Genomic DNA, 18,952 nt, shown 5'->3' on the forward strand with positions numbered 1-18,952 from the left:
TCTTATGAAATGAGCGTGAGAGAGTGGGTCATGGTGACCTGCATGTTGTTTAGTTAGAAGATTGCCTGTGGTGTGTAAACTTGCAGATTGAAAGCGGCCTCTCTGTGGCTCATGTCATGTTAATAGAATATAACACAGAGTGAATCCCAATTTGAAGTTAACCACCATGTTGAATGTGGCTCTCTTGCTTTTTCCCACAGGACAAGCAGCTTCATTATGAAGCACCGTGGTCTCCTTTTCATCTCGGTGAGATCACCCCTGTGGGGAGTATCAACATTGCGAGCCACATCTGACACTCTCTTGTCCCTGTTTAAACACTGAAATAGTGTTCCGTCATATTGTTGTGTGCCGCTGTGTTTTATTTTTTTATCTGGTCCGCTCCATAATGCAGCTGCTTGGAAACTGCCACAGGACTTGAAAGATCTCAGCGGAGAAAGGAGATGATCAATTTCAGAGGGAGCCCCCCCCCCCCCTTTCAGCTCTCTCTCTCCTGCTCATCTCCAACCCCCCCCTCCTCTGCCCCCCCAAACTCCCTGACCCCTCCACCTCCACCTCCTCCTCCTCCTCCTCCTCCTCACTTCAACTAGCCATAATTATTTTGCAAAAGAGCTCCAGAAAAAGAACATGCAGAGTAATTTCTCTTGCCCATTTATGAAAAGCTCATTAAAATAGGCCTGGAACAAACAAAGCTTTTCCTGTGAGGCCCCTTTTCAAATTCATTTCATAATTTCCCTCTGTTTTAATCATTTATATCAATTAATCATTCCTTGGTGGAAAAGATATTCTTTGCCATCTTCTGTGGTTTTTTTGTTCTAGCGAGTGAGAGGCTTGATGAGAATGTCAAGAGAATGTGGCTCAAACCAAGGTGGAGTAGCATTGGCTTTGCCAAAGGGAAATCAGCTTGATGCAGCACAATCTCTTTGGAGCTGCAGGAATAATTAAACAATTAAAGTCAAGAAAAAGATCATCTTTATACATCTGATGTCTTTCTAATGAAGCCAGGGGCAGCTTATAATAAAGCTGTTTTGTCATGTAAAACCACTCAACCCGGTGAATCTCAAGCAACTTTTCTCTGAGGCAACTTTTCTCCAATAGCAAGACTTTTTAAAAATTTTTTTTTTTACTTTAACTGAAGACATCACTTGTTTTTGCACGGGAGAGTTTAAAGCATCTGCACTGCAACAGCTTTTATTTTGGTATAAGCTAAATATAAAAGAGGGTGAATTCCCTTCTCTTTCAGCTGCATGTTAGAAAACATTTCAGCACCACAATATTTTTTATTAAAAGGTGTTTCAGTTGCCTCCAGTTTATCGTCTCCTTGATGTCTCACATGATGCTGAAAAACTAAAACCGTAAGACTGAATTAATTAAATGATCTCAGCCAAATCGAGGTCTTGCAAATTAGCCTTAATAGGTGTTGAAACCAACGACCTGAGGCTTAATGAGGTTGTAAACGACAGCAGGCATTGCTGCGATTATTTTCAGTGACAGACGATGGCGCCACTACGCAGCTATTAGGCCTTGATATTTCCCAGAGGTTGGAGTCATCCTCGGTAAACTAAGTAGTTATTGAATGTCAACTAATTAAACTCAGACGTGAGATGAATATAGCCGAGTGGATGTTGCCATGCAGCTTGTATTTAAAAAAAAAATTGTCCGGTCACATAGGAAACCATTCAGTGCAGAGATAGGGAGATATCCATCAGTTTTAACATGATAATATTCAGCTGCCACAGCCAATCACTCCTCTTTTATGAATAAAGACGATTAAAGAAGATAATAAATCAACGTTAATTATTGCAACCTATCAAACAGGACAAACATAAAGGCTAGACTTATTATAAGGACCTTATTATAAGGTACTTTGCGGTCTCTTTAAACTGTTAACTGTTGTGTTTTCGTTTTGTTATTTTGTTTTTTTGACAGTCGTCTCTTGTCCGTTTCTTTCGCACCTTTCAGGTCTACCTCGACCGATCCCCTCCGTTTCCATCCGTCTCTGCGTGTCCAAGTCAATCTCACCTCCCTCTGATTGGCTGGATTTATTATTCCTCTTAAATCGACCGCGCGCCGATTGGCTGCGGCGGCACCTTCGTCACGAGGCTAAAAGGGGTTTTTTACTGGAGGTTTCTTCCTGTCAGCGACACATGTAGAACAAGCAGCTAACGGGACCCGGAGACCAGATCAGAGGACAGTCAGTTATAGCCTCTCTGCCAGCCTCGTTATTTCTTTTTCCGTCCTTTCGCCAAAAGCACGCACTTCTTATTTTCGAGGACGTTGCGGCACACGTAGACCTGTAATTACGTCTCGCAATGGACTTCTTTTGTTCCAGCGAAAAGAAAGAGCTCTAAAGCGGCAGCAACAGTGAGACGGGAACCATCCAGTGGAAATACTATCTGATAACTCCATTTGCTCGGCGCTCCGCTTGTTGCCAGTGAACACACGAGCACGAGTCCTCGCTGAGGTTCGCAGTCGCGCGGAGCTGGAGGCCGACCGCCGCGCGATATAGTGTGTCCGCTTTTTTACCTGTACTTTTTTTTTTTTTTTTTTTTTTTTGGGGGGGGGGGGGGGGGGGGGGGACTGTTGTTCTCGCCTACCTGTTCACCTACTTTACCCTTCAAGTCCTTAACTTTACAGCCATTACACTTAAAAGAGACAAACGAGGTGGGTGTTTGTTGCTGTTATGTTTGCATGGCGATTCCTTAAAATGTATTTTGTTCTTTCTAATTATAGCTAGTTTTCACTGGAAACCAGCTTCGTCTGTTCTACTTATATGTGGCGGTGATATTTGATAGCCTGTGTAATTCTTAGCGACATTAACCTCATTCTCCTTAAACCCCTATTCACGCATTTACACCGTAATAACACTAGTGTGATGCTACATTTCTTTTCTTTTCCAAAAAAAAATTGAAAAAGGAAAAGCAGCAGCCATCGGACAGGACCTTTTAGCACATGGCTGGCTGATAGGTTTTTTCCCCTCTCTCCTATTTCCATGACTTGGTCTCTGCGCCCAAATTGCCTGCCCGTGTAATTACTTGAGTTAGCCCATTTAAGTTAAAAGCCACCCCCCCCACCCCCCCACCTCCTGTCCCCTCCATCCCTCAGCGGAAAAAAAGAAACTCCTCTCTGAATGAAACTTGACGATGGTCCGTCTTGTTTATCCAGGGAGTCACTTTCAGGTCGGCTTTTTGATTCATCTCCTTTTAGATTTAATCAGCACTAAGGTACGCTGTGGTTTGTCCCTAAGAGCCATCGCTAATGGGCTTACTGAATGCTTTTCTGTGTGCACCCCCCCCCCACCTCCCTCCCCAACTCTAATTAGCCTACCTGCCTTTCAACAAAGATTTGGCTTTATCCAGGCATGTAGTCTGCCTGACCAAATTGGAGAGGATTACATTTGAAGGAACCCACATTAATTTTGTAGGTGAAACAAATGCCTGCATTTCATTAGATTAGAACACTTAACATCATTAGAGCAGGTCTGTGGTTTAGCAGGGGCCATGTGTCCCATTAAAGGTGCTGTTAAATATTGGTTTATAGTCACCCAGACCAGATCATACCCATTGTTCAGGTCAAAGGCCTTAGCAAGCATCAAGTGTTGGTAAACACAGAGCCAACATGTCAAAGTGTTTTCAATGTCAGTTTGAAGCCAACCTTGTTTCAGCCTATTCCTTTGTGTTTTGCGATAACCACCTCCCAGCTATTCAAACTGCAATAGAGTGCAGTATTGTGTGGTCAAGTATTGTGTTATTTGGAATTTCTTAGGATCAGCTCAACAAAAGCCCGAGCTGCATAATTGTTCCTGTGGCCCCTGGTATTATCATTTAACAGACATTCATCATGAGAGGTCCAACGCATGGGGATGAGACAGAGATCAAGGGCAGATTAGTTCACTAAATGACTCGTAGCTCTCTTGTAGCAGAACAGGACTCGGAAACTGTTCCCTTAATGAGATCAGCTATTGTGCTTTGGTATGATTTGCAGTCTGCAGCTGCTCAAAGACCACGCTGATGCAACAAGACGTTCAAGTGGCAGGAATCTTAAATTAATTTCATAATTAATAAAGTAAATCGTGGAGTGTGGTTCACATGATTGTATTACCCTCTTACGTGAGGATCCAACATTATCTGTCTGAGGTCTTGACCCCACTGTGTACATAACAACACTCACTTGGGAAAAGTATGAACTGCACCCTTCTGGGTGTGACATGTACAACGGATGGGACTGTCAACATCATCTCCTCTGTTTGTGTTTGCAGGGACAATGGTGAATCCCGGAGGCAACAGCCAGCCACCACCAGTGGGCACAGGGTCTCTGTCCTGGAAGCGGTGTGCGGGGTGTGGGGGCAAAATCGCAGACCGCTTCCTCCTTTACACCATGGACAGTTACTGGCACAGCCGATGCCTCAAGTGCTCCTGCTGTCAGGCCCAGCTGGGCGAAATCGGCACGTCGTGCTACACAAAAAGTGGCATGATCCTCTGTAGAAACGACTATATCAGGTGAGACAAAGACCTCGAAATGCACGCACAGAGCTACATTTCAAGTGTTTGTCATTGATCGTTCTTGCTACAGATTTTCAGAAGTAATTCCTGTTATAATGTTACAGTATAAGTTGGATAACTCATTTCACATCTTGCATGAATATTTGAGGGTACTGCATTTTTCAGAAACCAGATAACTTTACTTTTAAAAGTCCTGGAATATATGAAGTAATGATATTAAATCAAGTAAAAAAAACTAAAAAAAAAACAGGGCTAAATTAACAATGATCTGCGCTGGTCATGCAATGATCGGCAAGGTTAAGTGTATTTCTGCGGAACATGTGTCTCAAATTGTACTACCATCATCAGTGCTCATTAAAGTATCCTGGTTGAGGTCTCTCCCTTCTACCCTGAACGAGGTCAAACAATCTGGCATGTTGACAGAGCACAAAGCAAAAGAGTTGTTCTGCAGGCCATCTACATGTCCGTCCTGTTTGCTGTTCATGGTCAACTGAAGGACAGAAAATTGGCCTTGTAGGATTTTATGTTTGTTTTGCCAGACACATGTACATTGTTCGAGTTGGGCACAGACTATCATTTTATTTTTCAGTTGTTTTTTTTTACATAACAGAAAAGCACCATTTAATTAGCAAAGAGAGCCTTTTTTAATATTCTAGTAGGTGTGCTAGACACCCAACCAAAGGTTGTTGATGACACCCTTATTCTGGTAATGTAGAGCAGTGACGGGACAAGGTACAGTTTACTTCAAGTTCAAATACTTTGTTGCTGGGGTGCAAGAATGGTATTGATTTTAAACCTATTAATTAACGGTTTCAGCTCACTTTAATATTTATGTTTGTCAGTTGAAGGTTTTTGTTTTTATAAGTTAAAATACATATAAATTCACGTATCTGAGATTGGGCACAGTTAATTTCTTTTGCATTAATCTACAAGATGGACCTGCACTGCAGTCAACATGCAACACTGCCATTAAATCTGCACGGATAATTCAAAATCTAAAGTGTGCCTGTGCGCTCTCACACCCACCTCATAAAAAGGATGAGGAAGTCAATGGGCTACTTCATTCATAATGGGACTATAACGTAATTAAAATTGGAAGGGGGGGAAATGTGGATACACCTTTCCACTTGTAATGAGAGCATGCTTGGTGGAAGAGCTAAAACGCATATTATGGAACCATGAGATCTCTGTAGAGATAAAGATAGGAGCGGGGGGAAAAAAACATCTGACAGTGAGTCTACACAATTAAATGCTTTAATTATAGTCCCCCTCCATTTCCTTTAGTCCTGATGGGTTTTATCTAATGAGATCTGGTCCCTGGCTTGTATCCGCTCCCAATGACGTGTCCGAAATGAATGAGAGCCACACTGCAAACAAAACATTTAATTAACCAAATTGGCTTTTGAGAGAGAGCAAGAGAGAAAGACAGATAGAGAAGAGGGATTATTGCGAAGGCCATTTGCCGCTGTTTTTTTCCCCTCATCTTAAAGGGGCAGACTCATTTTTGTAATAGATTGCTGAACTGCCCATATGACATACATTTTCAGCTGTAGCTCCAAACTTATGTTCATAGAGTTGATGTAAAAATGCTCATCTGATTTAGCATGAAGTCCAAACGCATCACATTAGGGCTGTAAAGGGATGTATGCCTGGCCTGGGATGATACCCATCTCCCATCAAGTAGGAATATTCACAAACATCACAGGACCAACACCATCTCTGTTTTTCATGCAGCGCTGCCACCAAAAGCTTTAATGTCAAACTTGAAGCCAAAGTTGCGTTTGCTGTGGGGATCATGTCGCTTTAAGCTGGAGGTGATATTATTTCTGTGGGCTGCTAGTAGAGGGAGAATTAATTTACTTGTGGCTGCTGGATTCAGGGAGAATGCTGTCCCCTTAATTGAATAAGCCTAGGTAATTAAATGGCACTTTTCCAATAGAACGTGTGAGGTAAATCTAATAGTTGGTTATTTAATATCACTTTGAAGTCTGCCCACTCAAGCACTATGACAGCAGAAGAGAATGTGAACTATTAGGCCAGGAAAAAACTGGGATCTCAGAAATTAATTAAATCGCATGCAATTTAGGGGAAACGTTTATCTTGATTTGTCATAACAGAATTAATTCAAGGCCTTCAATTCACTTGGGGCCAGATCTGTTACTCTGAATTAACCAAGTGTAATTTGGCTGATCCCCCACCACCACCACCACCACCACCACCACCCTCACCCTCCACCCTCCACCCCTGCACACACCCACACCTCCCCATCCCCCTCCTCCCAAAACACATGCACATACACAACACAGATCCACACGCACCCTCCCTCATCCTTGCAATCTCCCCACCCCTCCCCACCCTGTCCCCAGCCCCTCCACCCTTTTCTCTAATGCAGCTCTTGCCATTATGCAAAGCCCCGCTTCAGTATCAATATGGCCTAGTGCTTTTAAGGTGCTTTGGCTGCTGATGTAGAGAGGCATTTTTAATGGACTGTGTTGCAGGAATCATTGTTGTGGGGTAATTTTACCCTACTCAAAGGCCTTGGTGAATGAGGTCTGCATTTACCAGACATCTAGCAGCAAGCCACGCTATATTTCACCTGGCAGTCAGTGCTGAAATGAAATCCAATAGTCATTGCCTATATAGACGACAGACGGCTCTAAATGTGTTTTTTTGTTTGTTATTTAATTTAATCAAACGCGTTGGTTGTAGCAAAATCAGATCCAGGGGGGGAAGACAACAGATAAATCAAGATAAATCCATCCTGCAGGAAGATAGTGAGAACTGCTGTGCTTTTTTTTCGGAGGAAAAAAAGCAGAAACCAGATGTGTCATTGCAATTAAAGAGTCCCTTGGCTTTAATTATACTGACCTGGGGTGTGTACTTCACCTCTGCGCTGTAGTTCACTGGCAGAAGAGGCCATTAGAGCCCAAGTTCAAACTGATATAGCAGCTTAATTGAGCACCTAAAGGCTTTGGCTCCTTAAATCAAATACCATCAAGAGCTAACCCCTGGTTAAAAAAAAAATAAAAAATTGAATCAACCTACTTTAGGTTAACACTATGGTGAAATAAAAAAAAAAGGGGGGGCTGTGGTGAAACCGTCCTGTAGTCTTCGTTTGGACACCTCTCAAAAGCATTCACGCAGAGGAAACTCCTCGAGGAATGAATTCAACACGAACACGAGGAACATGTTTTCAATTTGAGGCAAAGTTTGAGTTTTAGAATGAGGCGACTTTGATATGCAGAAATGTCGTTGCGAGAGAAGTGTAGTTCTGCTTCTCTTAAAGCAAGGCCTATATGTTCATTTCCACTATCATGCTTGTCCCAGTGAAAGCAGAGAATTGGCAGTGTTGTGACGACAGTCTCCAGTTAATTAGTTTCTGAAATTGAGTTTTGATGGAGCCTTTCCAAATGATGCCAAGACAAAATTTGCTTCTGCCTAGGCTGTCTTATTGAAAGCCATTTCTGTGTCCCTTTGCAAAGAGCTTGGGCTTGTTTGTCCGTCAATATATCTAACAAATGCTTGGGTTATGGAGGGAATGGTGGAAGCATTAATTCCCCTGCTCTGTCTCAGCGTGAATTTGTTAAATACTTTTCATAAAATCGTCCTCAAGAATGTTTTAACAGAAAAAAAATGAAAATCTTAAAACACTTTCCTCTTGTTGTTTCTTTTTCTTGTTAATTCTTTTTCTTTTGCCAAAACAACTTTATCTGATGCACACACACCAGTGTTAACCACTCCCCCCTATCCCTTTCTTTCTCCATCCCTCTCTTCCTCTCTCCCCTTCTCTGCGGAGCATGTCAGATGCCGTGGTCTTATTTGATTGCTTAGGAAAAGTGCAGTGATAGAGCAAACACCCGGTGAGATATGATGACAAATGGGTCCAGATCCCAGTAAATTACTTTCTGCTCAAATCGAAATTTCATTCAGTTTGCTGCTCACCGAGATGAAGTAATCTAAATTGTGGACTCAGAAGGAAGATAGAAGGGAAGCTGGAGCAAGCATTTCATTATCAAGAGGCAGAGGGAGAGAGAGGGAGAGAGAGAGAGAGAAGGTTAGGGACGAAAGAGATGAGCAGAAGCAAATCTAAAGTGTTGACACCATGATTGAAAAGGTTAACCCATGCACATTATATATCAACCCGAGTAGCTACGGGTTTCTAATGGAAACACGGCACTGACAGAGCATTCACAGGAGTCCTAATGGCAAAAGCACTATGTCTCCGCCTGGATGTACAATCAAATCCTCTTAGGTCCTGATTGCTTATGTTCCAGGTTATTATTAGGTTGCAAAAAATGTGCACCATAAGTAATATGCAGTTTCAGTGCTAGATGCTTGTGGAGAGCAGAGTACCGGAGGATCCATTTTTTCTGTTGATACTGTGATGATTTTCTGTTTCTCTCCCCTCTCTCGTCTCCTGTGTGTTTTCCCTGCACGTTAGGAATGGAGCAGGGGGAATAGCGAACTTAGCACTAAATATAGTTTTCATTCAGTCACACACTCGGCAGACAAAAGTACGGATGCCACAGTCCATTACACAAGGCCAAATCTATGCAGATGCGCACAGAGGTTCCGTAGTAACGCTGGCTCTTTTTCCCTTCTTCTTCCCTTTTTCTCAGATTATTTGGAAACAGTGGAGCTTGCAGCGCTTGTGGCCAGTCCATTCCAGCCAGTGAACTGGTGATGAGGGCACAGGGCAACGTGTACCATCTCAAGGTAAACTCGAGTTTTCCTCAGTCAGGCTTTGAACTACACACAGTTTTTTAAGCTTGATTTTCTTAGTTTTGTGCATTTTTATCTGTTGATATGGGTGACAAGCTACTGTGCACAATGGCACTTACAGGGATAAATAAAGTTGTTTTGAATTGAATGGATGTCTTAACTTTGAGCTTTGTTTTCTTGGAAATGTAAGATTTACAAAATCTAAGTAGGGCTATTGATTGTTTTTCAAATAATCAAACAAATCATTAAAGAAAAAAGTATTTTTTTTTAATCTAAATCATTGTACATGGCAGCTAAAACAGGTATGGAAATAATTAAATTGTTTGCAGGCGTGAAACAATGAGTTGATTTATCATCAGTTGATCGATAGAAATGTAATTAGCAACTATTTTTATATACAGTTAATTATTACTGTCTTTTTTTCAAGCAGAAATGCTAAACATTACCAGAAATGTAGCTCGATTTGATGACATCACTTTGTACTGTAATAGATTGTGACAGGCATTTTTCATTATTTCTTGATAGTTTATAGATCAAAACATTATGCAGTTGATCACAAAAAGCCCTAAGTTGCGGTTAACTAGTTTAATGTGTATTTGACAGCTTTAACCTCCACAAGCACCTGCACTCACAGTTTGTGCAGAAATGCGTACGTGTCTGTGTGTATCCCTTCATCAGCATGTGTGTGTTTGCTCCAAGGTGTTATTACGTAATAGGCTTGAGCTCTGCCTCATGGTCGTCAGGCCTGGTTGTCATCGCTTCTCTCTCTGCCCCCCCCCCCCTTTCAGTGTTTCACATGTTCCACCTGCCGGAACCGGCTCGTCCCCGGGGACCGGTTCCACTACATCAACGGCAGCCTGTTCTGTGAACACGACAGACCCACAGCGCTCATCAACGGCCATTTGAGTTCACTGCAGACGAACCCACTACTGCCCGACCAGAAGGTAAGACTCCCACCGTCCTCATGTGACGGCGTCTGTCTGAGTTCTTTGTGGTCTCGTTTCTATTAGAATGGGCCGAAGTTTGATGACTTCAAAGTAATGGACAAGTCAGTGAAAGGTTGTCATCAGTCAGTTGGAGTCATTAGCAGGAAAAGAAAAACATCTGTAATTTTCAAGCCAACATTTTTCACTCTGTTTATATCGATGTCGTCGATTCAACTCCACTGCAAGGCATGCAGCAGATATTAAATCTTACAGAGCAGAGATGAATTTTATTTTTAGACAGCCAATGGATTTTTCCATCATTCTTGTTGGAGGACAACGCACTCAGAAAATCTGTATTAACCGTCAGCACAAAACATGTGAAAATGATTTTTTTCGTACCACTGTCCTCACCCTCAGTTTGTTATGAGCAGATACATATTTTGACTCATCTTGAATTTATTTGCTGTCCCGAGCCAGACTCCCAATTGTGCTGAAAAATGACACGTTGCCATTAATACCGAGTGTTTAAGACAGTATTTGACTTCTCTATCAACAAGACTGGGATCACCTGGGCTAAGTTATTGCTCCGAGGCCAAAAATATGTATCCAGGACCCGAGGTTGAACACAGACAGCAAGCTGCAGCAGCTAGTATATCATGGAAGCTGTCATCATGGCTTTCCCTGATTTGATCTTGATGCCTCCAGTGAAAGCAAAACAGAAGGCCTAATCATATATGAAGGATAACTTCATTCTTCAGGATAGCTTCATTCTGCCCGCAGGAGATATAATCATTTTTGCCTCACAACAAGGAGCTTTATTGATACCTTGTCTGCACACACAGCACAGAGAGAGATATGGGAGGTGTTTGGAGTGTGTCAGAGTCTGACTGAAAGAGGAATTATATTGTTGGGAGCATGCATTTCACCTTGAGTGGTTTTGTGAGTAGAGGAGAGGTAGAACTCCATTAAGCCCCCACTCCAGCACCCCTCCCTCCCTCCCTCCACGTCACAGGCCTTTTAAGGGCTTGTCACTTTTACAAATCAGCTCTTAGAGCTCTTAGAGCTCCTCACATTTAAATTGAAAGCTGTTGCATTATCTAACTTAATTTTAAATGTCTTGTTTAAGTCCTTACTCCCACCCCCAATGTCTCTCGTAGCATGGCTGGCATAGTAAATATGAGGCCTCATTGTTTATTTATGTGCTAACATCAATTGTAGTGAAAACTGCTGAATTATTGATGCTAAAATGCAATCTGAATATTGGCCCTGGTGCTTTAATTATAGCAGAGAGAATTATTAAATAAACAGAGACACATCGCTCAGTGGGAACAGTCTCAGGATGCTTTTGTTATCTCGGTGAGTGAAATAAGGAGAATTATCCTGCTGCTGGAGCTCTTCATCACACAAACAGTCTCATTTCTTTTGCTAAAGCAGAAGTTGGGACGGCCTCAAACAACACAGACCAACAGTAGGATAACAGCCCCCAAAATCAATACACCTCATGTATCCTGAACAGCACAACATAAATTGAGTATAGAAGCACAGGCTGGCGTAGCAGAGGAGAAAATGAAGCAGTCCCAGAAACACAGGGTTATCTACTGACCATTGTTTTGATTATGTGTGATTTTGCTGTGACATAACTGGTGTCTACGTTCATGGCATAGGATATCTGATGCTCATTTATTAAGCTTTCTTCCCAGCTTCTTCCTAATATCTTTGTTCAGAACAGACAAATTACCTCTCTCATACAGAGCTGCTTTGACCCAGGGGAGTGAGACCCTCCCAGCGTCAGTCACTTTAATTAGCCCCCAAGTAGGAGTTTGCAATTACTAATAGACTGAAGCCCTCCTAGTGATTTGAGGGATGAAGGGAAAAGTAAATCGCCCCTTAGAATCATGAAGAAAAAAAAAAAAAAAGATGAAAAAGTTGGATGCTGGTGGAACCAAGACAGATAATTGTCTTTACTCCCCTGCATTTTTCTGTTTCACCGGACTGAACACCTCCTGCAGTTATGTTCGAGCGTGGTTCTAATTATACCAAAGAGAATCGCTTCATGAATGCACTTTTAAGTTAATGCAAAGTAAATAGGACACCAGATGGTTTTCAAAGCCTGGCTGATCAATAAATTAAACACTGGTGAAGCTGGTGGAAAGTTGATTTATCAGGGTGAAACATTAATGTCATTCTGTGAACTGATGCCCTTAATGACGCCCCGAATTTCAAAAAGAAAAAATGTTTTATCTTTTTTTTTTTTTTTTTTTTTCTTTTTTATCTCTCACTATTCAGGTGTGTTAAGCGGGAGCTGTGCAGGAAGCAGGATGTGTGCCTTCATTTTAGCCCTTACTCATTGTCACCCGAGACAGCGTGGATCAGCAACACCCCAGCCTTTTAGCTGTGCTCCCAGGCCCTTTGCCCTAAAGGAATCCTCTACCCATCTTACCAGTAACCTGACTTTTATTTCTGCAACCCATACCCAACGCTCAGCCTTCAACCTTGGCTTTTCCCCAAATATGGGTGGATACTTGCACTTAACCGCACCTGAATCAGGACGCTGAGGACTCCGTGACCTTGGAATTAAAAAAAAAAAGACCAGAGACCGATCAGAATCCAAGGGGACTCTTCAGGAAGAGAAAATTAAATAACACACAAGAGGATGTTGTGACTGAAGTGAGGGAACGAGAAAAAGACTAATGAGGTTAAAGAGATGCAGGCTTTTCAACTCTGCATATTTGTTTAAAGACATTTTGGGGAAAACCGGGACCTTTTCATTTTTCCTCTCTCTCTTTTCTATCCTTATTTCCCAACAACATGGTGTTTCCACTTTCTATATTTTAAATGTTGTCAACGGGGAATGTGTTTTTTTTTTGTTTTTTTTTTTCTTTGGTGGTATATATATATATAAAAAGATGGGGTTTTAAAAAAAATCTGTGGCTTTTTGTGGAAAACAAATCATGAACACTCGGTGTATTTGTAAAACTACCATGTATGTACAGTATGCATGTAAATGTCGTTGTCCAGGCGTGGCTACAGTACATTCAACCTCTCCGCACTCAGCTCCAGTCGTCCCTCCTCCCCCTCCCTTGAAAAACCTGAACCCATGGCAAACAGAAGAAATTTGCTCATAGTCGGTAATGTAGAAATCATCATCAACATATAAATGCTGAATGAAAGAGAAATTTATTTGTGATATTTTCCGAGACATTTGCTCCAGTATGGTGTATTTAATTAATAAAAATATTGAAGATTTAAAAGCCTCTGTAAATTCATTGTGAAGCTTCAGAATCTGTGCTCGCGGTTACGGTTTTCTAAATCTGGGGTTATATTTTGTAATATTTGAATTCTAGTTGACGCACTTCTCTATAGCAATGTTGTCTTGAGACCCTTGTTTTTACCACTGAACCATTTCAGTGACATCTTTATGTCTGAATTACATAATTACTGCAGGATCCCATTAGCGGAGTGCCCGAGAATTTAGCTTTCACAAGGAAGGCGTGATCAGTGCATGACTTGCCTTAGCATTGAAAATCCTCAATTGAAGACTGCAGCGCTGCCATTCAGCTTCCAGCCCAGCAATCATCAAGGCGCATGATGAGTGTCTAACTGAAAATGGATAAACATGTATCCTCTCTTTCTTTTCAAATGACCGTTTGCTATTCATCACTCTAATACCTGACAGAAATATAGGAAAATGTCCCTTTGAAGATTCAATTACTGCAGAGAGGGAGAGAGGTGTCTCTCTTTGGCAGGCACAAATTGAATGGGCTATTTGCAGAACAAATTGGTGTTTGAAGTCCTTGCAAGACCTAATAGGTCTGAAGGAGGGACCCGGTAATGGCTGATGCGCTTATCTGCAGAGTCTGGGCCTCTCGTGAGCCCGCTGCTGTCGCTGAAACAATGCTGCTGTACAGGATAAGACTTTCATGCAAAAAACAAAAACAAAAACAAAAACAAAAAAAACAGCTCCAAGTGTAAACAGACTTTTGTGTTTTAAATCAGAATTTCAACTGCTAGAAAAAATCTCACAAAGCTGGAGAAGCTGATCTCTTGAATCCCAATGTCTCTGATATCTATGTCTCCCAAAGCATAGCCCTCCACCTTTTTATTCATAAGCGTTTAAACATGAGTCTGACGCGTAATTTTATCTTTTGTGAATGTTGGAGCACACTGGACCTGTGGTGAATTCCTACACGATCATATATTTGAGCAAAATGCACAATTTCAGTTTCATTGTTTGAGTAGGTTACATGTGCGCCTACACACAGCAGCTTCATATGTATTTATATCTGAATAGTGTAAACAGATATTTTGACGTCGTAGGAAAAGTAGGAAAAGCACCGGTGTAAATAATAAAGTTAATAATGTCTGAAAATATATTTAGCTGCCTCAGTTTCAGGCTCCTGGTATCGTGTGTGCTGGCTCATACGGTCACAATAGTCAAGTTTCCAAACAAATTCAGCGCCAATTTTAATCGAATTTCCAGATAGTTGGAAAAAGAAAACGATTAAACTGTTAAACCACTGCAGAAGAGGGAACAACAAGGTGATGCCATTAAAAACAGTCAAACCTCCATCAAATGAAAACTATGTAAGATGTGATGTTTTATCTTTTCATTTGAGGAGGCGTTACAGTGTCATTATTCTGATGTTTTCATTTTTCGTCTCTCCAGTGGAGCATAAGCTTCAGTGATGTTTAAGTCACATGCTTTATGTGTATCACGATTTATTAAGTCTGTTACCATTGAACTTTGTCACATATTGTTTATATGGATGCACGGATTTCTCTCAACTAAGCATAAAAACGTTTCTTGTGATATTTTGGGGTTTTTTTTTAAATCTCATTTCAGCCATTTTCACTCAGGTGTAAAAATAGGTGGATAGAAACAACCTGGTGTCACAGGTTATTGGGACATTCGTTAGTGTTATTAGTGACACCTGAGCTTTTCCTGCTCTGACAAGTCAAAATGTTCTGCTGTGAAAAAAGCAAATATTTTATCGATTTATTTGTTTATATTGCATCTTTCACACACAGTGCCAGTTATATTATGCTTCACAAACAGCATAATAATGATAATAATAATAATAATAATAATAAAAAACATTTAAATTAAAAATGAAACTCGTTAAACATTAAAATGAAATGGGGGCAAAAGTTCAATCACAGGCCACAATGAACAGGTCGGTTTTAGGTTGAGATTTGAACATGGTAACATTTGGACAGTGTCTGACATCAGTGGGGATGTTGCAGCAGACTAAAAAATTACAGATTTTACATGTTTTGTGAAGTTTTCTTGATGGAAAAATATAATTTGAGCTCGCACAGCAAGTGATGCTTAGATTCGTTGCACTATTTTGAAATATAATTGACTAAAGCAGAGACTTTAAAGTGGGTGTAATAAGTTCATATTTTTGTTAGAGTTCTAGTGGCTGTATTTTGATCAAGTTGTAGTTGCCAATTAGTTGTCGTTGTGGAGTTCCCTTACTCTCGCCGTTTGTTTAGATGATGAAAGGCTGGTGCTGTTACTGACTGAGATGATGGCTTAAATTTAGATCCCAGTTCAAGACAACACCCAGATTTCTGGTGTGACGCACAGTCGATACAAATGCAGAGTTAAGATGTGCAAAAGCATTGGTTCAGCACCTCAGCAACATGACACCCAACCCCAGACTTACCCTACATTTGACTGGGAAACATTAATGGTGGTAAAGTGAACTTCAGATCCTCCCTCTTGCAGCTGAATCTCACTGCAAATGCACAAAAACAATGTGGTCAGATTTATTATAAATAAATAAACAGATAAAACAATCTCGAGGGATCATTCCTACTCTTTCACGTGACATTCAAATGGAGCTTTGGCTGGAGGTTCTATGAACTACTTAAAACTGGAAATTTAGGGGAATGGCTATTGAAACATCATCAAAATATAGTCAGCGTTAATACTCAGATGACTGCAAAACGCTTCAAAACCATCATCCTCATTTAGCTTAACTGTTGCATCTGATTTAAGGAGTTTTAGGATGATTTGAGTATGAATTATGAAACATGTTACAGATGTCATCCATGGTTGATGTTTCGGAGGTGATAACCAGAGAAGCAGAACATGTGCTCCGCTTTCACTTGCTTATTAAATGACTGTCAGGCCAAAGGAGCCTCTGAGTATCAGATTTAAAAAAAAAAAAAAAAAGAATTATCCTTTAAGTTGATTTTGGGTTTGATTTTGCTTTAAAGTGACCTCAGTAATCCACATCAGAACAGCACTGTGTCGTGCTACACTAACGTTGGCCTTTTCCATTATGAAATCCGCTTGGTTCCATTAAGCTGTTTACTCACACACACACACACACACATACACACACATCCATGCACACATAAACACACACACACACAAACACACATAAATATACATAAGCTGTATACGTGTGTGCACACAGATCCAAATTGCTCACTTCAAGACTCAAATTATTAAAAAACACACATTTTACACATAATCCATATGTGAGAATTTGCTTTGATGTGGCAAACCAGAGTGAGGGCTAATGGATCTCACACACAACAATGGAGCACACTTAAATGGCATGTCTGCCTGAGGGAAATCACTTTGCTTCAACTCCAGCTCCTTCCTGCTCTCACTGGGGAGTCTGCTGATGCACCACAACTGGATTACTTATGATTAGTCACCTTGTATTTATTTGTAATTAGTTTATGTCTTCATTCTGCCGCACGCTTTTGATTATCATTTACCTCAGTGTGATTGGGAGATTTTTATGGCAGAGTAGATGCTGTGTTCTTTATGAATTTTATTTAGAAATATCAGTGTCTGCCAAACTAGTTTTCTCTCTTTTTGTTTACCGTATTAGAAATAATATACAACAACAGCTTCCAGATGTTTTATGATAATAACTTCAACTCATTTTATAGATTTTGTAGATTTAGTTATAGACAACATATGAGCGTTTATGGCTTGGTCATGCCTTTCTTTAGTTGTGTAACAGATGTCAGCACTTCCACATTCATGAACCGAACTGAAAGCCTCTACTGAATCCATCATGCTGTAGCTATAGCATCCTGCCTTCTATCACAAGCTCCTCCCATTTGAAAAACTGTTTACAAACAAAAAACAAATCTCACAGTGGAACAGCAGCTCGGCACCACAGGTGGCACTATCCTCTTAAAAAACAAAAAACAAATGATGATTTTATTATTAAATTCAAATCAGTGGTGTTTGCCATTCTGAGACACTTGTAGCACTGTAGCTATAAATTAGCTGGAACAACATCAAGGTGAAGCTAACTGCAATCACAGCCCTGCAACTGTGCTCAATACTTGGTATTTTATTTTGGTAAAAGTTTCAGAGCAAACACACCTAATGTTGTTTTGATGGTCAGATCTGAAGGAAAACACCTAGACACACATATTGCCATTTTTCCATCTACAAAGGAATCTACAAAACATTTGTAAGAAATAGCAAAAAAAAGAAAATATTGGGCTTGAGGTGCACACACACACACACACACACACACACACAGAGAGGTCTGTGAGGTGAAAATTTTTCATTTTTCATCAAAATTTGAAGCAGACAAAAAGACAAAAACAAAAAAAAGGTGATGAATGAGAGTTGGATGTAGCAGCTGGTTAGCTTAGCTTAGCATAGCCGAAAACGGCTAGCCTCTGTAATAAAAACTCCAACTACCTTCACCTCTAAAGCTCAGAAATTAACACTGTATATTTTCTTTGTTTAATCTGTTCAAAAAATGATGAAAGCATTTCCCGTCTTTGTGCTAAACTAAGCTAAGCTAAGCTAACCAGCGACAGCTAACAGTCAGAAATCAGAGTGGTGCTAATCTAACTCTGCTAGAAAGTTAATAAGGATAGATTACAAAATGTTGAAAAACTTAAAAGAGAGTAGTTGGTACATTTAACATGGCTGCCTCGTTGAGCTGTGGCTAACTTAAGCCACCTTGACAAACTTAGCTCAAAGCTAATGTAGCTGAGTTCCTCTTAGCTCTGTACTGACTCTGTACTACAAAACATACATTATTACAACATGGCAGCTTTACAAGGTGAATTCATGTCCGCTCATGTTTCCTAGTATATCTCATAAATAGCCTGTCTTGTAATTAACCATTTCCTGTATTTCCTATATGGAACTTCGTCCAAATCATCACTCAACTTTCATTTCTTCATTTGTTCCTTCATTAGTTCATCCATCCATCTGTTTTCTTGGCCAGTCTTAATCAGATTTTGCCAAAACCTGTGAAAATTATGCATCTCACCATCGCGTTCCAGCATTTCTGTAATTACACTGATTAGGTCCAAGGGGTTTTGTCTGTTCCTTTGTATCTCATAAACCATTTATCACGTTTTGACAAAACTTGGGCACATTATGCATCTTAGGCTGAACTCCATTTTTTTCGAATTTATATTGATTACAGGTCAAAATAATGATTCAAGGGTATTTTCTAAGTCAAAAGTAAAAGCCTAGTTACACACAAAGTCTAAATGTGTTTAAAAAAAAATCTTATTTCTGAAAAAGTTAACATCTGCCAAGTCTAGACCAGCATCCATAAAGTCAGTACATCTGCATGGTATTCAGCAGGCCAGGATCCAAGCTTTCAATGAAACCCGAAGCCCCTTAAAACACCATAATGGTGTGAAATGTGGTTCATAATTGTCTTGTCTCAGCCCACCGTGGAATCAGCAAACACCTTAAAATAGTTCCTTGGTTGGGGTGCTCAGTTACTTAGGAGGGTGTTCAATAACACAGAGAGGGACATGCAAATATTAGTAAGGCAATTATTGGCAGTCATG

At 40.6% G+C, this 18,952-nt stretch overlaps 1 protein-coding gene across 1 annotated transcript; it reads left to right on the forward strand.

Moving 5' to 3' along the window:
• The first annotated feature begins 2,577 nt into the window (after window positions 1-2,577).
• Window positions 2,578-14,082, forward strand: lmo4 (LIM domain only 4). Its single transcript, XM_022759409.1, has 5 exons — window positions 2,578-2,661; window positions 4,256-4,496; window positions 9,119-9,215; window positions 10,010-10,165; window positions 12,434-14,082. Exons 2-5 carry the CDS (start codon window positions 4,261-4,263, stop codon window positions 12,440-12,442), a joined length of 498 nt encoding a protein of 165 aa, XP_022615130.1. The 5' UTR covers window positions 2,578-2,661; window positions 4,256-4,260; the 3' UTR covers window positions 12,443-14,082.
• Window positions 14,083-18,952: the final 4,870 nt, after the last annotated feature.

The sequence above is a fragment of the Seriola dumerili genome, unplaced genomic scaffold (assembly GCF_002260705.1).
Source record: "Seriola dumerili isolate Sdu_G_001 unplaced genomic scaffold, Sdu_1.0 BDQW01000321.1, whole genome shotgun sequence".
Lineage (NCBI taxonomy): Eukaryota > Metazoa > Chordata > Actinopteri > Carangiformes > Carangidae > Seriola > Seriola dumerili.

What these genes read in the sequence shown, in the direction of transcription:
- lmo4 (XM_022759409.1), top strand. Translation starts at nt 4,261, where the DNA reads ATGGTGAATCCCGGAGGCAACAGCCAGCCACCACCAGTGGGCACAGGG. An exon ending in TGTAGAAACGACTATATCAG is followed by an intron (nt 4,497 to 9,118) that starts GTGAGACAAAGA and finishes CCTTTTTCTCAG; the next exon opens with ATTATTTGGAAACAGTGGAG. An exon ending in GCAACGTGTACCATCTCAAG is followed by an intron (nt 9,216 to 10,009) that starts GTAAACTCGAGT and finishes CCCCCCTTTCAG; the next exon opens with TGTTTCACATGTTCCACCTG.